The 20,167-nt window shown below is 32.1% G+C and overlaps 1 protein-coding gene and 1 long non-coding RNA gene across 3 annotated transcripts in view; one reads left to right on the top strand and one right to left on the bottom strand.

The window, feature by feature from the left end:
• LOC118185611 (protein turtle-like) overlaps positions 1-20,167 on the top strand; it is an 886,541-nt gene that overhangs the window by 591,350 nt on the left and 275,024 nt on the right. For both annotated transcript variants that reach the window (XM_085818674.1, XM_085818673.1), the window contains exon 5: positions 477-776. In XM_085818674.1, coding sequence (XP_085674800.1) covers positions 477-776 — 300 coding nt within the window. The remainder of the gene's footprint in view (positions 1-476; positions 777-20,167) is intronic.
• Positions 1-20,167, bottom strand: part of LOC146996801 (uncharacterized) — a 157,671-nt gene that overhangs the window by 41,066 nt on the left and 96,438 nt on the right. The gene's annotated exons all lie outside the window — the stretch shown is intronic.

Here is a 20,167-nt window from a genome sequence, read left to right as displayed (position 1 = left end):
GTTTTTATGATACAATATTTTGTACTATTATCTTTTTTTAGAAAGCAATTAAATCCTTTCACATCCTTTAAGAAAGATCATATTCCATCGTAAGCAACCGATTCTTAGCTTTATTTTCTTAATTAAATTTAATGTTTGATTTTTCTTAAACAAGCTCATGGTTTCAAATTACACTGACTTGAATTTTGCTTTTACTTTATAAGGTATTTCTCCCGTTTTCTTAGCGTGCCTTCATGGTGTGGTGGTCTGCACGCTGGGCGCGTATTCCAGAGGTCCGTGATTCAATTCCTGGCGAAGGCGTTGCTCATTTTTCATCACTCCTGCTTACAATTAACCTAATGTCTCTTGCATTTTACAGAAGCACAACTACGACTTTAATGTGTATAAAATAAATGTATGGATATCGCTTGTATTATGTATGAGTAATTCAGTAAGTTTTATTAAACTAAATAGTTATTTGTTCTTCTAATTTCTAGTGCTACCGACTCACGTTAAACTTCGTTATCATCAGTCATTTTTGATAGCTGGAGACAAGCATGAAATTACATGTGAAACGAGGGGATCCCGCCCACGAGCTCTGACTACCTGGTGGCTGAATGGACACAAAATTGGAGTTGGAACTCAAGAAACGATTCGGGAAGGTGGTAACTTGACACTTAGCATCCTGCATTTTACACCTACTCCAGAAGATAACGGTAAACGACTCATCTGTAAATCAGCAAACCCAGCTCTTCCTAAGACAACAATAGAAGATGGAATATTTCTAAAAGTTCATTGTAAGTTTTTTTTCCATTTTCCTCTCTATGTTGTTAGTTTTGTTGCAACACCAAACAGTGAGTTATGGCAAACATTTTAATGTAAGATAAAAGCTATATGTGTAAACTATTATATTGTAACGTCGTGTATTCTTAGCTAGCACAAAATGTATTCGACGTTGAAACTGGTTAGTGAATTATCATGAATTCTTTCAAAGTACTACAAAATCAGGATGGGGTATATAGGACCCTTTATTAACTCAAATAATGTTTAATAGTCGGCACTATCTCTTGCTTACAGCAACCAGTATTTTTTATTTAAATCAAAAGTTAATGCATAAATTCAAATTTACGAGGTTTAAGTATACCCTAACAGCTTGCAGTGTAACTATCTCGCACGATAGTTCTGAGTCGACGTCGGCGTAAATAATCGTAATGGCAGGAATAACCCAACGTCGCAGAATTCTAATCGCTAGAGAAACAAAGTTAGCAAAGTGAGCTTCAAGCAGGCAGTACACGCTCTGATTTCACCACCTAAAACCTTCGTTTAAATATTTCCTTTTTAATACTTAATTTGAATATCGCGTGTGCCGGAAATGTGCATTCTGGAAGGGAAATGAAATGATGTTTGATAGAAAAGGTAATTTAACTTAAAAATAACATTTTAGAGAATTAAATAATACTCTACAGTATAACTAACGAAATTCTAAAGCCTTCCTAGGAGACATCTGAAAACTGCTTTTTATGTAAAAAAATCTAATAAATATATAAAGGTGTTTTGATGCATTACTGCATTATATAAAATTATACATAATAACCAAATTCGAAAAATCAGAATGTTGATTACAAATGGTTATAAATATTTCACGTTTCTATAAATTAGTCGACTTTCCACAAATTGTCGAAAGATAGTTCTGACTATAACTCAATGGAAATATACTTTGGAGTCTGTAGGTCTGTAGGATGGCAAAAATACTTAAAAGTTATCTCATATTCACGCAACACAAGGATCAATCCTCGAAAAGACATACGCAACTAGCCCATTTCTGGAGATTTGAATCCAGCTGAATTACCAATCTTTTAAGCTCTTTATTGTCGAAAGATAGTTAGTTCTGACTATAACTCAATGGAAATATACTTTGGATTATACATCTTAATTACTTTTGGGCACGGGGTGTTGTAAAACAATAGCATCAAATTTAAACAAGTCTACCATCGACCCTATATACTTAGGAGAAAAATGGTTGTGAATAGAAAAGCTATTCGCTCTCAGTCTCGAATTTCCAAGGTACCTACAATCAGTATGATAATGCTACAATAAAGTAGTATCGATAATTCTTATGAAATCAGTGATATATTTAATATGAAAACAGTGCACTGCTGTTAGCTTTCAGCTTTGTCTGCAGTTTATATGAAGTAACTAAAATAGAAGGCATTTCAGACATTTTTTTTTTTCGGATAACGCTTTAACAAGACCACTTTCAGGAGAGGTAAATGAAAATGGTTCCTTGCTTTCGGCTTTGCTTTTACTACATTTTTCATAAAATAAACTACAAAACTTACATTTAAATTTATTTTCTTTAATTCACACGAAGGAAAATACGGATTTCTAAATTATATGTATTTATAAAAATAATTATTCAGTTATTTTTGAGCAATTAAATGTAGATGAAACAAGGGCAAACAGGTTTTATAATTTAGTGTAGCATAAAGTCGTGAGTACAAAAAAATATTAATTAATTAATTAAAATAAAAATTGTAAAATTGAAGGAAAAAGGTAGAATACAAATGCCTCAATATACTCTATAAAAGTCGCTCAGTTTTCACTTCCAGAGAATCTCTTTGGAAATATTTTCATCATCATACCTTCCAAACAGGTAATCAAATGTTCATCTTAGCTGTAATGTGTGCATTTTTATAATTTATCAAATCATCGATGTTTTTATTTTCGTAGTTCATAAGTGTTTTGAGATTTCTTAAATGTGAAACTTTTTTATGTTATAATTCGTCAGTGAGAACATATAAGAAAACATCCATTGTTCAACGAAGGCTTGACGATCACTATATTTGCGTAGAATACATTGAGATCATTTATGCACTTTATGAAACATTTATTTAATTCAGAATATTAAGAGGATGAAAAGAGCATATTTTAAAAAATGGAAGTTTCTTATTTTCTAGGTCATGGTTCAATATTATATTTCTACTACGGTTTATAGTAAGGGAGGCCGATATTGGATATATAGCGAGCCATAAAATGAATCAACATGTGAAATCCCAGAAAGTACATAGTGTAGTGTTTGATTGATTATTACAATTTCTTGTGGATCGGTTCGAAACAATATTAGTTGCACAATAATATAGATATGATATTCAAAACGCGAATTTGCAGTAAAACCTTTACTTTACGATGGACACAGAAATTCTTTCCTTCATTACATTTCTTTCCACCATAATTTTTATTTATGAACAGATGAGCATAAAAATATGTAGATCATGCTAGGGCTGCATCAGATTATAAGTTTTAAAGAATTTTTATGTTTCTCTTGTCTATCATAAATGTGAATAGTTTTACGAAACAAACCTTCATGAACGCTTCATCTTTATCGACAAAAACGCTCTTCATACGTTTCTTTTTCATTTTATTTAATCTAGTATACGTACTTTATCCCTGCGCATGCGTATTTAAATTTCTGCGCTTATCAATCGCTTTTTCGGCTCATATCTAAAACAAATATCACATTTTTAAAGTATGCTGCTTTAATCAGGTAATTCTTTACATTACTAATGTGCAAATTGAATTTTTCACAATTACGTCGTGTTTTGCTGGGAAAGGGATATTATCCTAGAAACAAAAAACACAACTCATCTATACTAGAAAAATTAAATAAAGTCTAAATTACCTTAGTTAGAATTTAGTAATTTCTAAGAAACAGTATAACTTCGGCAAGATCTTTGTTAGAGGACCATAGTTTCCGATTTGATAAACTTCAGAACTTAGAACTGTCTTTTCACACTGACTTGAGTAGCAGAAAGAGGTGTTACTGTTAGGGCTAACTTATTTTAACTTTTCAGGATAGTTTTTTTTTTTTTTTTTTTTTTTTTTTTGAGTTCTAAACGAGGTATCTTGCAAGAGCAATCGTATTTTTCTTTTTCTTCAAAGGACGTGTATAAACCTTTTTTGTATTTTTTATTTTTATATCTAAAGGCTTTTGGTTCTTTATTTTCATTCGATTTGCCTTAACCTTTTCAATATTATCCAAATATTTCTCAAAATCTAATTCATCTGTGAGAGAGGATGATAGAGACTCAGTTGCGATGGCTGCAGTTTGACTGTCTGATTTGAATAAAATCAAGTTGTTCTGAGAATAATTTCATTCTTAATGAAAATTCACAGATAGCTTTCTTTGCGGTTTTTAATTTGTTCGTCATACAACAAAATTCGGCGTTTTGAATTAACATACATTGAACCTAGCAAGATCTTATTATCTAGCAAACTAGTTTCTCTTTTCTTCATTAAAGAAATTATTCCTTCTACAATAAACCCTCCATTTCAGAAAAAATAAACATCACATCATTCCATTATCGCCTCCTGTTAGTTCTTCAGATTCTAGCCTTTTTGTGGCTATAAAAAACGGTGTAGAAAGAAGAGTTTCCAATTCTGCAAGATCTTTCCACGGTCTTTCTGTTAGTGAAACATTAGGGTTACTAAATGTTTTGAAAAAGTTTTTAATTTTAACAATCACATCATATCACCAAATATGTATTTCTCTATCGCGTTGCCCGATCAATAATAGCTCCTTTTCCTGCTCGCTTCCTAAGAATGGCATCAATTTTGGGAGTTCTTGCTGCTATTGCTGCTTACCTAAATTTACCAATGATATTTGTAACTAAATGAATCAGTTAAATCCTATAATGGCAAATATCATGTCCATTCTGCTCCCTTGTATTTATTTATTAATATGTCACTAAAATATGAAATAACTATTTTTAATGTATATAGTCCATAAATAAAAATAATAAATCAGTTTGTCATTACATGTTTTTCAATTCACTTTAATTTCATTTCAAATTCAAACTGTCCAACAAAGACTGGAGGTCGGAGTCGAATTGTTTTAGCGACTCCAACTCCAACTCCTTTTACCCTCAAATCTACTCAACTCTGATTCCGACTTCATGACTCCGATTCCACAGACCTAATTTCAAGTTCTGCATTTTCAAACTCAAAAAGAAAATTTTTCTCTTTTTTTTCTTTCTCTTATTTTCAGTTCATAGTTTTTGATTTTATTTTACATATGTTTTATGTAAGAAACCAGAATTTTTAGATACAAATCTATGCAATCTCCTTTCGTTTCATCGATGAAACTGGTTTTTATCACATTATTTATTCAGACTAACTTCAGATACAGCAAATTCCTTCTCACTCTGTCTCTTACCTTTTCGAACCTTCAGAGACCTTTCACAAGAAGCAGTTTATTGAATGCAGTCGTTTTCGTAGTGATCTTTACTTTAGTTTAAAATTCACTAATGGTTATCCTGTGACTAAACGTCACGTCGTATAAAAACTTACTTTGTTTAATTTATTCCTTAATCCTTCCTTAAGAAAATTCGATCAACTGTGCAGAAAATATTTAAGCATTTATTCTTTTCTGAAACTCCCCGTAAAGTGTGCAATACATGATTGAGAATGATATACAATTCTTATGTACATTCCATAGAGAGGTATACTTCATATTCCATTTCATGTTATCAGGCCCGTTGTAAGTGCAACTTATGTTTCAAATCGCCATCCATTAAAACTACAACACATTATTAAATTATTTTGTGGTACGAATGTCAGAAGATAGGTGTATGGCTATCAGATGATAGGTGTATGGCTATATATATATGTGTATGTAAGAAATAAAATATGAAACTCAAAACTACTCTTTTTAATTTGTGCATTTCCCCTTTCTATTCTAAAAAACAGTAATAACTTTTGCTAAAATGCGCCACTGAAATCCTTGCTCACATTATGTGATCTTCTTTGCCGTAAGGTCTTGTCCAATCGTCTCTCTAAATATAAACAAAGAATTTCGATCTTACGCACGAGCACCGCTGAAGTGTACATTCACTTTTCTACTCGCGCTTGACTGGCAAACTCATGTCTCATCGCCAGGTTATATCTTCGATTGTTTTTATTGTTATTAAGACTGCTAATCTTCCTATTTTACACAAAACTGGAATACCCCATATCTTTTTCGAAATGTAGACGTATCCATCTGTTAGGCAAATCCATATTAATGAATTGATATATTAATTCACCAATGGTTAAAGAGGTGCTATGCAGTTACTTATAAAAAATATGAAACTCAAAATTATTCTTGTTAGCTTTGCTACTTTTCCCTACCTATTTTTTAAAAAATAACTTTTTCTAAACTGCCAATAATCCTCTTCTGTATACCCTTACTTTGATTTTAAAAGATTAAGGATAGATGCAAGAAAGTATTTCAGGATTCGAGGATTTCAATCGTTCTTTTTTTATTTCACCTCTGTCTTTTTAAGATGTGTTAATCTATAAGTTCATTTTTAGAAACTATGCTTTTAAACTATAATAAAAATTAATATAAAATATTTTTTTTTCATTTTTATCATGATTATTACGTGAAGGATAACATTAATTTCAGAAATATGGTAAACTTTAAGAATTCGGATTCCAACAAATTACAATTTGTATGGCCTTAAATAATAATGAAACTGAATGCTTTTAAGTTACTTTATGCGTGATTGTTAATAATGGATTCAAGTTTCAACTATTATTTACATCTCCGTTACGAAATTTTGATTGATGAAGTCTACATTTAGAATAATAATGGTGTTTTACTCCATATTTAACACTGCGTTGAAGAATAACAGGCATATAATTTCTCTTTCTTTGTTCTTCGTTTATCTGCTATGACGTCTGCTTATAAAACAAAATAAAAGTAGAGTATGACAAGCACAGGCTAAACACTCACTTTATTTAACTGGCCGTAAATCAATAAGTACATGCTATTCAGTATTAAATCCAAACAAAGAACAAAGCAAAAACGATTATCGACATGCTACTCATTAAAGCGAAACAATGATGATCATAATTTACTGCACTTAACACTATTACCCTCTACTGCTACACAACGTTCGTTATGTATAGATATGCAATTTTTAAGGATTCTTGGAGTAAGAATATTAAAAATGAGCTAATAGAAAGTATGTTAATGATGGGGATGAAAATGAGCTGTAATGACGCTTAAAAATACATGCTGGAACTAAGACATTCCTTGCATTGGTACATTTCATTATATACCGCTTCGCCGTAAGACTATATACCATTGAATTTGTTTAATGAACCAAACTCCGTGCATCTGGAATGAGTATATCTAGTAAACAATGGTAGGGCTCACAAAATTTAATTCACGCAATGAAAATTTACTTCGTTATTTTAAAGCTCTTTTGCGTTAGTTATCCGAACATTTAATAAGCGGACAGCAAAATGTTTTAGCTAACACACACAAATGCACAAAATTTCATTCAGGAGCTTGAAAGCAGTATGTCAGACATGCCTTAATGCGTTGTATTGCCGAAAAAGGGGCATTTTTACTTTTACAATATCAAAGCTGTATTATTTCCTACACACTGTCATATTTCTGCTAGATTCTCTTCTAAAAGAATATAAAATGTTCAAGGAGGTGAAGTTTATAAATCCCTAAAAAGTGGTATAAGCTTTGTTGTTACGTAATACTTTACTTCCATTGTTTCCTAAAAGTTTCAAAAGCAAAGGCGCTTTTCAATTCCATAGCTCTTACGTAGTCCCAGGGATAAGCATCATAAAAAAGAACTTCTTATAAAATCTTCAGCAGTGCCTTCAAAACGTCAACGTTATTATGATGAACGCAATGTATGATGATGAACGTACTATACTGTACGTCAACGATAATTCACAGTATAAAAGGACGGAATTCAATGTTTTCTTATTTAAATATTATAAATTTTGAAGCTGCTTAACCTCAGATCGCCTTAAAATCGGACTATGAAAATAATAAGCATAACGTATCTTTCTTAATGCAAAATATTGTAACCTAACGCTGCGCCAGAATTCATTCATAATATTAACAAGATATTGCTGAGATTCATTCATAATAAAACAAGATATTGCTGAGTTTATGTTCTACTCCGTTGTTCCCAAATAATGTTGCAGGCTACTAATTGAGGCTCTGTTGCTCGTATTTAAACTTTGGAATCGTCTTCAGATTTACAAGCAGTGTCAAAATCGACTAACGTTTTACTGGTCACTATTGAAGATCAACACGTTAACACTATATAAGGTATTTCTCCCGCCTTCTTGGCATGCCTTTGTGGTGTGGTGGTCTGCTCGCTGGGCGCGTATTCCAGAGGTCCGTGGTTCGATTCCTGGCGAAGGCGTCTGCATATTGTTTATCTTTCCTGCTTCCAAAATTATAATGTCTCTACAACTACATAAAAATACAGATAGAGGACAGTTCCTCAGCTTACTAATTAAATATGCCTCCGAGAGATGGTATATAAAGTTATATATTGATTTATAGATAAGAAATAAGGAATAGATGCTTAAATTATGGAAAAGTACAGTAAAGAATTTGAATAAACGTTTGATATCAATAAAAAATAAAAGTTTGAAAAATACAAAATACCAAAGATAAATTTGAAACATTTAGTAATAAATAAAGTAAATAAGTAATCAAAAATATACTTTCAGCCCCATATGAATCATCTTAATAAGTAAAATGACTCACAAGGTGTAAAACTTTCCCTAAGATACACTGCAAATGAGCAAATTATTTGACTAGCTCATTCAGGGCAGAAAACTCAGTCAAACAGGTCAAAGGGTTAAAGCCGATCTAGTTTTGATGGGAAAACTATAGTCATTGAAGCAAACTTTACTTATGATTAATGCAAAATAATCGTTCATTGTGATAAAAAAACACTTTACATGAAGACGTGCGTGCATGTTTACTAAACTTAGTGCATAGAGACGTATCATCAATAATAACTGGTTACATATTTTCTGTTACTGTTAATAAAACATTCTCGAATATAAAATATACAGCTTAAATGACGCAAAAACGTGCCGAAACAACTTGGCCAAATACATACTCGAGCAAGTTCATTTGCGTTTTTATACCAACATATTGTATGTAATACAAATAAATAGCAACATAATATGAATGCAGCAAGTGAAAGGTGAGATGCACAATTGAACAAATGTATGTTAGTCAAGTCAGTGTTCCACTGTATTTCTATTAATTAATTTAGATTTCAGTGCCCAAATTTTAATGTTATTATCGACTCAAACATTATATAAGTATCTGTATTATTAGCGTTAAAAATGTATCAGGTGTTCAAAATTCATTTCTAAATGACGCATTTTGTATTTTGATGTATTATACATACACACACAAACATATATATATTGTTACGAATTTTGTAGGCATATAAATAATTTTAGTGAAATTGCTGTATTTTTTGTAAAATGTAACATGAAAATCTTAAGAAGGGAAGCTTACCGGAAAAATAAGAATACAGGGGTTGGTCTATTTAATATTGAGTAAATGGCTATAGTTTTAAATTGATGACATATCGCCAAGTTTGCGAAGGTTTCGTCGACTAATTTTTGTCTCCCGATTCGTTTTGAAACCGCGAAAAGTCGCCAAATTGTGGCGACAGTTCTTATATATTTGTAATAGGTACTGTAATATAATAATAAATCTAATTGATGCTATACGTAGCTGTAACCGTGTCCGGCCCTCAAATGCCTTCCAGTAATTTAGAGAAGTACTAGAGATTTCTCGGCGATTGGGGGGATTATATAAGATAACAGACAACATCAATTTCGGAATAGTAATTGTTTAGTTTAGAGATAAGTTCGAAGTAATGAGACATCCATGTGAACTTCGCATTTTAGATGCGCTTTGCATCATGTTGCGTTCAACGTTATTAGTAGTTTGAAGTGTAACGTGTAACTACTGACTGTAGTACTGTTGAGGGAACCTATATGACTACTTTAGTGAAGTTCCTGACCTGTGAATTTATCAAGCCGTTATCAGTTCTGTGGGTATTCATTCTATTACGAACCCGTACGTACGCAACAATATATTAGTCCATTGTTAAAATTATCTTTACATATATAAAATCACGGACTTCTCAGAAACTGTGTGCTATAATTTTATGAATTTCTGTAGTGTCATACATAACATCATAACACATAAATACAAGGGTGCAAAAGCCTTTTTTATTAAGGTATCTGTATACAGTTTGCCATGATGTAACATTGCCAGTGGTAACTGCAATCTCTAAACTTAACTTAGCAGTAGACGGTTATTGTCAGATATCGATCTTGAGAAGGAGCTGTTGTTCGTTTACAATATTCCCCAAGTCTACTTAAACAGCAGCTACACATTTTTGAAATTATTTTCACAGAGTAAAAACTGGTTGTCTGCAATCTTTAAATATTCACATATGCCACTGCTTTCATGATGTCTGGCCTGCTTCTAAACGGCCGACGCTTCGCCACTTCACAGATTCTTCCATCTGGAGTAATAAAAAACCATTTTGAGGCCTTACAAACTGAAATCTAACGCCATATTGCAGAAATCCACCTTGCGCAAAGCGCTTGGTTCACCGTCAGCGAGGGCAATGCATTAATTTGCATAAAAGAAACCGTCTGTTCACTTTTGATTGAATAATGCAAATTAGATATGTCTTTTACGCATACTCTTCAAAACTGCATTGCATCTATTGAAAATTTCGTGGAATATCATTATTTTGGTGTATGTAAATATAAGTTTTGACATGAATGTTTATAATGATTACTTACTGCATAATACACTTATTTTGTTATTTTGCTGTCCACCTGCATTTGTATGTTTTCGAAGGCGCAGAATCTCATATCTTAGGATACACTATAGTTACATTCTTTAACACAATTCTTTTCATCTCATATAAAGTTTATAAACATACCTGTTGCCATGATAGATTCAAAAACATAATTTTCAGAAGAAGGAAATGTATAACTGTCTTTAATCACCCGTTATCCATCGGGATAGAAATCAGCTGGTGGCCATCCATTCCCAGTAGCGAAATTTCCACTCAAAATGTAACATTTGAGATCATTTCAGAAATTAAGCTATCGTAACGAGAAATTATAACAAGTCCAACATTTGACATTTACGAGAAAATCCAGGATCTCTATAAATGTACTAGAAAGGTGTATGGTATTGGAAAACATATAGAAAATAATCCTAATTAGTGATAATGGTTTTTTTTTAGACTTTATTGCTTTTACCAGTCCTAAACTTTTAGGTGCTTTATGTGTTCTTTTCATTTAGCTCCATCAGGTTACTGTTTCTTTCAGTGTTCAGAATCACAATTAACGGAAAAGAATTTAATTCCGCATGCAATGACCCAGAACTCGATTATAAATATGCATTGAAACACAATCTTCAGAAACGCAAGATCTTCTGTCCTCAGTGTATTTAAAAAGAGAGGAACTGTTTGTAAATTATAATTTTTAAATTTAATTATAATTTTTCTTTCATATTTCAAAATAGGTTCCAAAAATCTGCGTTCATTATGAGACGACCACTCATATGCATAAATGTGAAATTGCTTTTATTAAAACAATATATATTTTGGAAAATTAGCTATTTGTAATAAACATTATACATTGGCCATTTTAAAGACTACTTTTTTTAAGCACGAAGATAAAATTTCAAAAGAGCAACTTTAATCCGATGCTACTTTTCAAAGTTTTACTGAATGAAAATTAAATAACGAAACCAATATTGTTTCTTTGTTCAATGTTCAAAATGTCAAAATTACCATGAATTATAGTAATAATTCTAAAAAACACATTGCATGAATTATCATAAATCAAAATATTTATTTTATTTCCTCTCTGCTTTTTCATTTACCAAGAGGATCTAATATTCCTATGAGGCATATTTTAAATATTCCTCACCTTTTATTTTCAGAATATTAAATTCATAATTCACTACGTCTTCATCTGCTTTTAACTCGAAAACAAAAATAACATTACGAAGGCAGTATTTAGAGTTCATCCAAAATTTTTGCATTCTTTTCTTTTAATATATGGGGAAAATAAGCGCTTTTTCTGGTATAAATTGTTAAGAGAAAAGAAATGAAACTAGATGAGGTGGATGGAACCTTCTGAGATTATTTTTAAAGGAAAATCTTCTTGAGCATAATGTAAAATAATTAATCCTGTTTGGAATAAAAGATTTTTTAGGTGGAATGCAAAAGAAGTGCGGGTTTGGAACAAAGAGAAAATTTTATTTTCTTTCTGATTTCTAAATGAGGCATTTTAAAAAAATCCAGTGAAATATTTCGAATCACATAAACAGATATCTGAATCCTTTCAATATGAATATTAAAAGAAAATAAAAGTTTTGAACATAAATTTCTTTTCAATAAAGACTTGATTATATTTTAGATTAAGTTTCTTTTTAAGCCTTTCTTGATTTAATTTATAAACGTTTCAAATCTGTCATTGTTGAATAATATTTAGTTACATCTGTATTTTATTCTTTATATCATTTTGTGTCTTTTAAAAGCTATAAAATTCAAAACACATTTATTTTGATAGAAATTTTCTCTATTCATCACGCCCACGCACACATATATGTATGCACACTGCGGGAAAAAAAACGGACAGTTCTATATCTTTCCTTCTACTGGACCGATTGACGAAATTCAACTTGCGTTTTCCATGTCTCGAAAGCGTGAATTATGATATCTATTATATTTATATATATCATTGTTCTAATATATGTATTTTGACATAAAATCGGACATTTTCTGAAATGACATGCCAATTAATTTCCACATTTCGATTCTAAGAATAAAATTATGCCAAACTATTTCTTTTCTGCTAAAAATGTTATAAAGGCTCTCTTAATTTTTCACAGAAAGAATCGTAAAAATTCTCTTGAAAATCTTTGCTTGAATATCATAATATAATCTTTACAGTCGCTGTCTTGAAAGCTATTTCTAAAAACTATTGAAGTCAATATAAAACCGAAAATTTTCTTTTAAACTTTCACGAGACTCTATCCAAATTAACTATTATTATAAAACAGTACATATTTTCTTACTGTAAAGCAACGTACAATGGACGTTAGACATTAGTAAAGATAGAAAATCTTAGGAGATAATATAATCAATAATTTGTCACACTTAGAATTTGATAAATGCGCATATCCTCAGAAGAGAATCAGCGTAACTATTTGCTGTTGATTTTGTTATGCTTAAATACTATAGCAAATATAAAAGTGCGTTCCTCCATTTAAACTAGCTTTTAGCTTTTGTAAAGATACTAAAGTTATTAATTATGATTTACGGCCACAAAATTCATCAATTTTATATAATTGGAAAAAATAAATACCCCAAAATTTGATTTCAGTTTATGAGTAGTAACTTGTATATTCCCTTACAAATTTACAATATCCCACAATAATAAAACTTTACATTATCCCACAATAATAATTTTGAAACACTTTTAGATGAAAAGAAAGCCAGATTGAAAAAGAATCAAATGTCAAAGTAATTTGTCACACTTAGATTTAGAATCTTCATAATCATATTTGCTCAGAGATATTGCTTTTCAAAACTTTACACAGTATCACAAATATAAAACGTTTTTACACCCATTACTTTATTTATCACAACAAATTTCTAAATTGCATTTATATTAAAAATTATGCATATATATATAATTTATTTACTAAATAAATATTGATTATATTATCTCCTAAGTTTAATTTTAGTAGAATTATTTAAAAAGAGTGAATCCATAGTTAGTAAGTTTAATTCCGAAAATTGTTTTAAAGAAACTTGAATGTAAATTGTTAAAAATGTTTAACGGCGACTTGAAATAAACCATGAATAATAAAATTTCAATTGTAAAAAGAAATTAAATTAAAAGCAAGTAATTAAATTAAAAGTAAGTAATCATTGCCATTGATCGGAAATCAGTTGACTTTTCAAAGGGAACAAACCAACTCCCGCTCAATGAACAATAATAAAGAAATAAATACGAAGGTGTTTCGTCCTTTACTCAATAAGGCGATGCGAATTTGGCAATTTAAATTATATAAATAAATATATATACTATATATGTGTGTGTGTGTAACAAAGTAAAAATAATAAATATATACTAAAAAATTTTAATTTCTTCATAAGGTGTAAGCTTTCAAAATTTATATTAACATATTCTAGCTTTGAATACAATTATTCATTAATTTTAACATATCATGTCTTTACCAGTTTTTTAAAAATGATTTTATTCATTTTTCATAATCACATCATTCTTAAAATAATTATAAAATTCTTCGCAAAAGTTCAAAACTTTTAAGATCAATTCAAAAATATTAAAAAAAAAAAAAATCTGAAATGTTTCAGATTTTAAATTACGTCCAAAGGGGCGTTTTTTAACATTTTGTGTGTTACCTTTCTTTATTAAATATCATGTTCCTCGCACTTAAACCATAAGATCCAGTGCAACAGCAATATCGCAAAATAGTTTTAAAACGAGCATATCTTTAGAATTTCCGATACAGAGACTCACGCGCTGGAGATAAAAATGTTTTTCCTGCACAACGTTGCCATTGCTCTCTTTGAAATCCTTGAGTTTGTTAATCAAAAATTCGTCAAAGTTTTAAAAAATAGGAAATCGATCATAAAACAAATTTCAAATTTCAAATTTGGTCTTCCACATGCTCATATTCGTTGGAGGATTACGTTATTCAAAATTCGATGACTCTATGTACCGTTATTTTATGACAATGTGAGAAATATACATACATTTATGCAGATTTTTCATTATTTAATTTCTTCAAATATAATGCAGGACTCTAACATTTTATGGCAACAGTTTGAAAAGTGAACCGACATTTATCTGTCCGACACAAAATGCCAAAACGAAACTAATAGTCCTTCGGGATTCAAATCCCTTTGGACTAATTATGATTTTAAAAATGTAATATCTTTTCAAGATTTTAATTTTAATTTAAGTTCTTTACTTCCTTTTGTAAATCAAAATATTAAAATTCAAATTTCTAATACATAAATATATTTTTAGTATAACAATGCTACATGTTTAAATTCAGTACAGCAAGAAAAATATCAATTTGTAATGCAAACTCAATTGCAAAAAAGCAGAACTGAAAATAATTTTTTAGCACATACTTCAAGCATAATTTTCAGTCCAATGTAAATTAGGAAATATAAAAGAATGGTAATTTTAATTTAGCAAAAAGTCCTTGTTTTGGTTTGCCTGTATCTTCTTCCTGTCTTAAAAATAGTGATATATGCATTTAAAGAGCGTCATCTGAAAATTAATCCGCATTACGCCATTACGTAGGAATAGCATTGAGCATATTTTTTATCCAATAGCAGCTCAAAATTTAAACAAATCTATAAATACTGCTGTTGCTGTTTGCAGCTCCTTTTTCCTGCTTCGGTTACTACTAGCCCCGCATAATTTGCCGCTCCGCTTCGTTCTTTGTCTAAACATATGGCAAGAAATACAAAATGTTGGGGGCCATATCGCACTCATAATGATGGGTAAACAAAAATATATGTCCTAAGAATTGTTGTCAAGAAATATAATCATATATAGAATTCATTGGCCACGTATTAACATTTTCCTTCTGGGTTATGCCATCTCATACTTCCACGCAGTTGTTTTCTAATCTCAAGGTATCTACATAATTTTTATTACATTTAATTAGCTTGATCTCTGCAGTGATATAATAAATATCTAATAGGTATTTATTATATCACTGCATCATTTATACGTGGAAGCACGAATTTACCGCAGTGAACGATCAGCACACAGGATCAAACGAGAGATGCTGTGAGTACACTTTTCTAAATGCAATATAAATTCTGTATATATCTGGAGATAAGAAAGCAGCTTTGTGGATAAATGAGATGACATAAAAGAGCAGAAAAACATTGAGACATGGCCCTGGATTTCAAAGTACGGTTTTATTTCTTGATAACTAATTCTTAGAACATACATTCCTGTTTACAACTAATTATAGGTGCGATATGACCCATAATTTTGTACTTCTTTGCTCATTTTTAGACAATGAAAGTAGCAGAGCGGCATAGCAAGTGATGGTGAAACCATATTATTTTATGGTGAAACCATAAAAAAGGGCTGCGCAAGCAGTAACAGCGATATTTATAAACCTGATTCTTTTGTTCAAATTTTGAGCAGCGATTCGGTGAAAAGTATCTGCATGATACTGTAACGCAATTGCATAATACGGATTAATATATATAATATGTATATAGGGGATGTAAATAAAAAAATGCCTGAATTAAAATTTTAATAAATTTGCAATAGTCCGGTAGTCTCCTAAGTCTCATTTTAATTTAAGTATTTCCTCTCTGCTTGAAAAATATAATAACTACTTATAATAAATCTCTGTAAAACTGCATAATTTCAAAATTAATCCATGTCATAGTTTCTTACATAACGCTAATTCATAAAATTTCATACATAAAATATTCAATTACATACATAAAATTTCACCCGGTAATAATTACAAACGTTTATATTAACCAATCAATTTACAATTAAATTCAAACTAAATCATTTCGACTTTTCATCTTACTAAATGCGTCACATGTGCTCTTCGTGTCTGTTGTCAGCTAAATCTGTCACTTGCTGCTTCAAACGTATTTTAGAATTTCTAAGGTACTGCTATTTTTCCCCAAGAACCGGTGAGCTGACTGCGCTATCTTAACTATATAGGCTTTAAAATATTCGTCGACGAAAATAAAAAGGAACTTTATAATCAGCCATGACTGCAAGATTCTTATTTACGCATCTCCACACCACTTATTTCAAGGAGTCAAACTCGATCTGTAGGTAAGGCGGCACTCAAATTCAAACTTCATTTCCAGAAATAAAAAGTGTGTTCTCATATGAAATTCTAAATTCTTCAGTGACATTTCTTACTGATTTTATTTTCTTATGTTAGTGTTCTATTATATTGAAACATCATTCATGTTGAAATGTTCCATCAAAATATGTTGCATTGGTACTTCAAAGTAGTGTAATTACTTTATAAGGTATTTCTCCCACTTTCCTAGCGTGCCTGCGGGGTGTAGTGGTTCTGTACCATGATGGCTTTGGGCCGGTATTCCAGAGGTCCGCGGTTCGATTGCCGTCGAAGGCGTTTGCTAATTTTTCATCTCTCCGGCTTTTCCAGATAACTTAAAGTCTCTATAGTGGCGCCCGAACTAAAAGGGTGTTGGATGAGGATTCTTCACACCCAGGGTTTGGTGATTGGGTCACCTAAAATCCCCAGTCGCCCTTTAAAAAGCGGAGTATATAAGGTATTTTTTCCACTTTCCTAGCGTGTCTTCGTGATGTAGTGGTTCTGCACACTGTGCCGGTATTCCAAAGGTCCGCGGTTCAATACCCGGGGAAGGCGGTTGCTAATTTTTCATCTCTCCGGCTTTTCCAATTAACCTAATGTCTCTAAAACCTCAATTAGAAAATTATTTTCAGCTATCTATTCAAATCCTCACTTGTGTGACTAATTTTATGCTATATTCTAAAGTGAAAAGCAATGTGCAGTATCATCATCTGCCATTAAATAAGTGCTTTAATAATGTGATTATCCAGTGCCTGAAAAGTAATGTGTCATTAAACTGAAAGTAATAAATTAAACAATATTTCTCTATGAGATACTGTTAAGTACTGAACAATATAACATAAGATATTACAAATGTTCCTACCAACTATCACCACTGTATAATTGAATATATGCAAGTTAATAGTTATATTGTAGTAAATGCGTAAAAGAATTAATTGAAAATTAATTACAAAACAAGGTAAGTAAAATCAAACTAATGTTTATTTAAAGTGATAAAGAGCTTTGATTACAATGTTGATGGAGCCATGATAATCACAATTTTCACTACAATTATTAAGAGGTGGCTGGTTAACAACATTAGCTGAAGAGCACATAAAAAAAATTAAACATACCTTTAAAAAACATGGTCAGTGGGGGGGGGGGACCTCACAACCTAAATGGAATAAAATGGAACTATTCGCACAAAATCTTGAAAATACATTTGTAGTTAGTTCTTAGACATCTTTACGACGGCTTGCAGCATATCTGTTGAAAAGAAAAGGAAGAGGTAAGCGAAATAAATAAAATCAACAAAAGATAACATCAACGACGAGGTCTGGCTCCAATTTTCCGTCCAAGGCTGCCATTTCAACGAGATGGTTCTTCCGGAGGCGATCTCCCGCGTGGAACAAGGATCCGGACTACTACTTTAGCTCGACTCCAAGTATCCGTTTACCCTGAAGCTCTCGGGCTTCCGCCATGCAGAAGATAGAAGTAGTAGGTATCATTTTGTCGCTGCAGCTCCGTCCAAAAAAGGTCTGTTTGAAAAATCTTTTCTCCGTCTCTGGCCATCGTCAATCCACTGCGCAGCCACTTGCCATGAATTGAAGTATCGATGAGTATATAGTCCAGGGAATTTGACTCAGAAATTTTTTACACTACGGGGTACGTCTTAGTGAGAAGAAAATTCATTTTAGGAATTAAAGTGGAATATTTCTGGAGAAGAAAGAAGTTACTTGTGCTATCTCTTGAGTTCGGTCCTCAGCAGACCTCAAGTGGCGCCATCTCTGGGGTTTTCTCGTAAGTAGGCTCGATTTTTGAAGTAGGGCTTAACTGAACAGATCATGTGGCTCCATCTATCAGCGGATGTAGGAGGCTGGCCTGGAAAGGAGATTTAGACTTCGTGCAGGGTCTCGAGTGCTGCCATCTGTTGGGAAGTATTGAAGTTGTCTAGTTTTCTTCGGCAAACTTCATGAATGTCATCGTGGCTTGAAAACCGACTTTTAATTTGTCTGAAGGGCTCTTTGCAGCTTGAATTTTTCCGATTAAATGGGTAACTGTAGTAAGAAATTGCTTGATTCTATCATCACGAATCCAAGTCAATACTTCTTCCATCTCTTCGGGCGGTGGTTTTAAAGATTTCTTTAATTTAAAACTGTAGGTGGGAAATATTTTTTCTGCTTTTTGCTGTACTGAAACTTCAGCTAGATTAGATTCCATGAGCGTTTGGGGAAAGTTTTCCCGAGTTGAAATTAGGAATTTCTTGAGTTGGAACTTCGGTTTTAGGTACTAGCTTCTTGGTTTCAAATCTTTTCTAATAGTAACTACACACCTTGTAGCTACTAACGTGGGGTCCTCCGCAAAAAATACAGGTAGGTTTTTACTCCTTCGGGCATTTGACATAAGTTGCTGCGGTGCGGTAATCCGCATTTGACACACCTTTCTGGCTTATTACAGCATGTTTGTGAATGCCCGTATTCTTGGCATCGATAACATTGCACAGGTCGGCTGCGTGGTTTGAAGTTTTCGATAGTACAATTGAAACTGAACATATTGGATAGATTGCGAATTAACTGTCCTTCGGCTATTTTCTTCAGCTCGAGGAGAAATATCGGCAATTTAGTGATGTTCTCTGGTCTATTTTTGGTGAATTGTTTTACCTTCAGGATTGGGTATTTGCGATTAAGTAAGTCTTCATATATGGCGTTCACCTTAACGGTGGCTGGTACATCTTTTAAAATAACTCTCAGTGGTTTGTAGCTGTCTAACAGAAAAGAGTGAAAAGGGATTTCTCTTCCAATTAAAGCTTTACAGCAGCTTCGGTAATCTGCAGATGATTTTGTATAAACATAGATAGAATTTGCTTTCAATGAAGATTCAAATTCCTCTTTGCAGAATTGCTTAAAAAGTTCATCCAATTCTGACCAATCAGCGACGTCTTGAGAGAGCACTATGGGTGGGGGGGACTTCACGTTTTGCTTCGTCATCGGCTTCTGGGATTTGATGGTATGTGTATTTAAATTACGGCAAAGTACACTAGGGCTATCTGCCTAAGGGGAGGGAGGACTTTCTAAGGGAAACTGGCTCGTATACACGTTACACATGGGGAAAACCACGAAAACACCCATGCAGCCAGCCCGTTCGCGGGATTCGAACCTCGGACCGAACTACCAGTGTTCAGCGACTTTACCCCTCGACCGCTTCTGAGATTTGATTTAACAGCACTTGAAATCTTTTTTCCTGAACAATTTCTATCGGTTTTGGGTTTTCTTTAATTTTAGCCGTTTTCCTGGGTGATTTCCAATCATTATTATCATTTTTGGAGGATGGGGGAGGCATCATAACTCTAGTAATTTTAGCTTTGGGTGAATCGATGCGAATTCTTTTCCTTTCTGAATTAGGCATTGTTTCATCTTCTAGGGTTGTTGTGTCAGGTTTCTTACTAAGTTTATCTATTCCATAAGC

Source organism: Stegodyphus dumicola, chromosome 6 (assembly GCF_044657685.1).
Source record: "Stegodyphus dumicola isolate Sdum_Otavi_A_Nest chromosome 6, ASM4465768v1".
Lineage (NCBI taxonomy): Eukaryota > Metazoa > Arthropoda > Arachnida > Araneae > Eresidae > Stegodyphus > Stegodyphus dumicola.
This window is presented reverse-complemented; position numbering and strand designations above follow the sequence as displayed.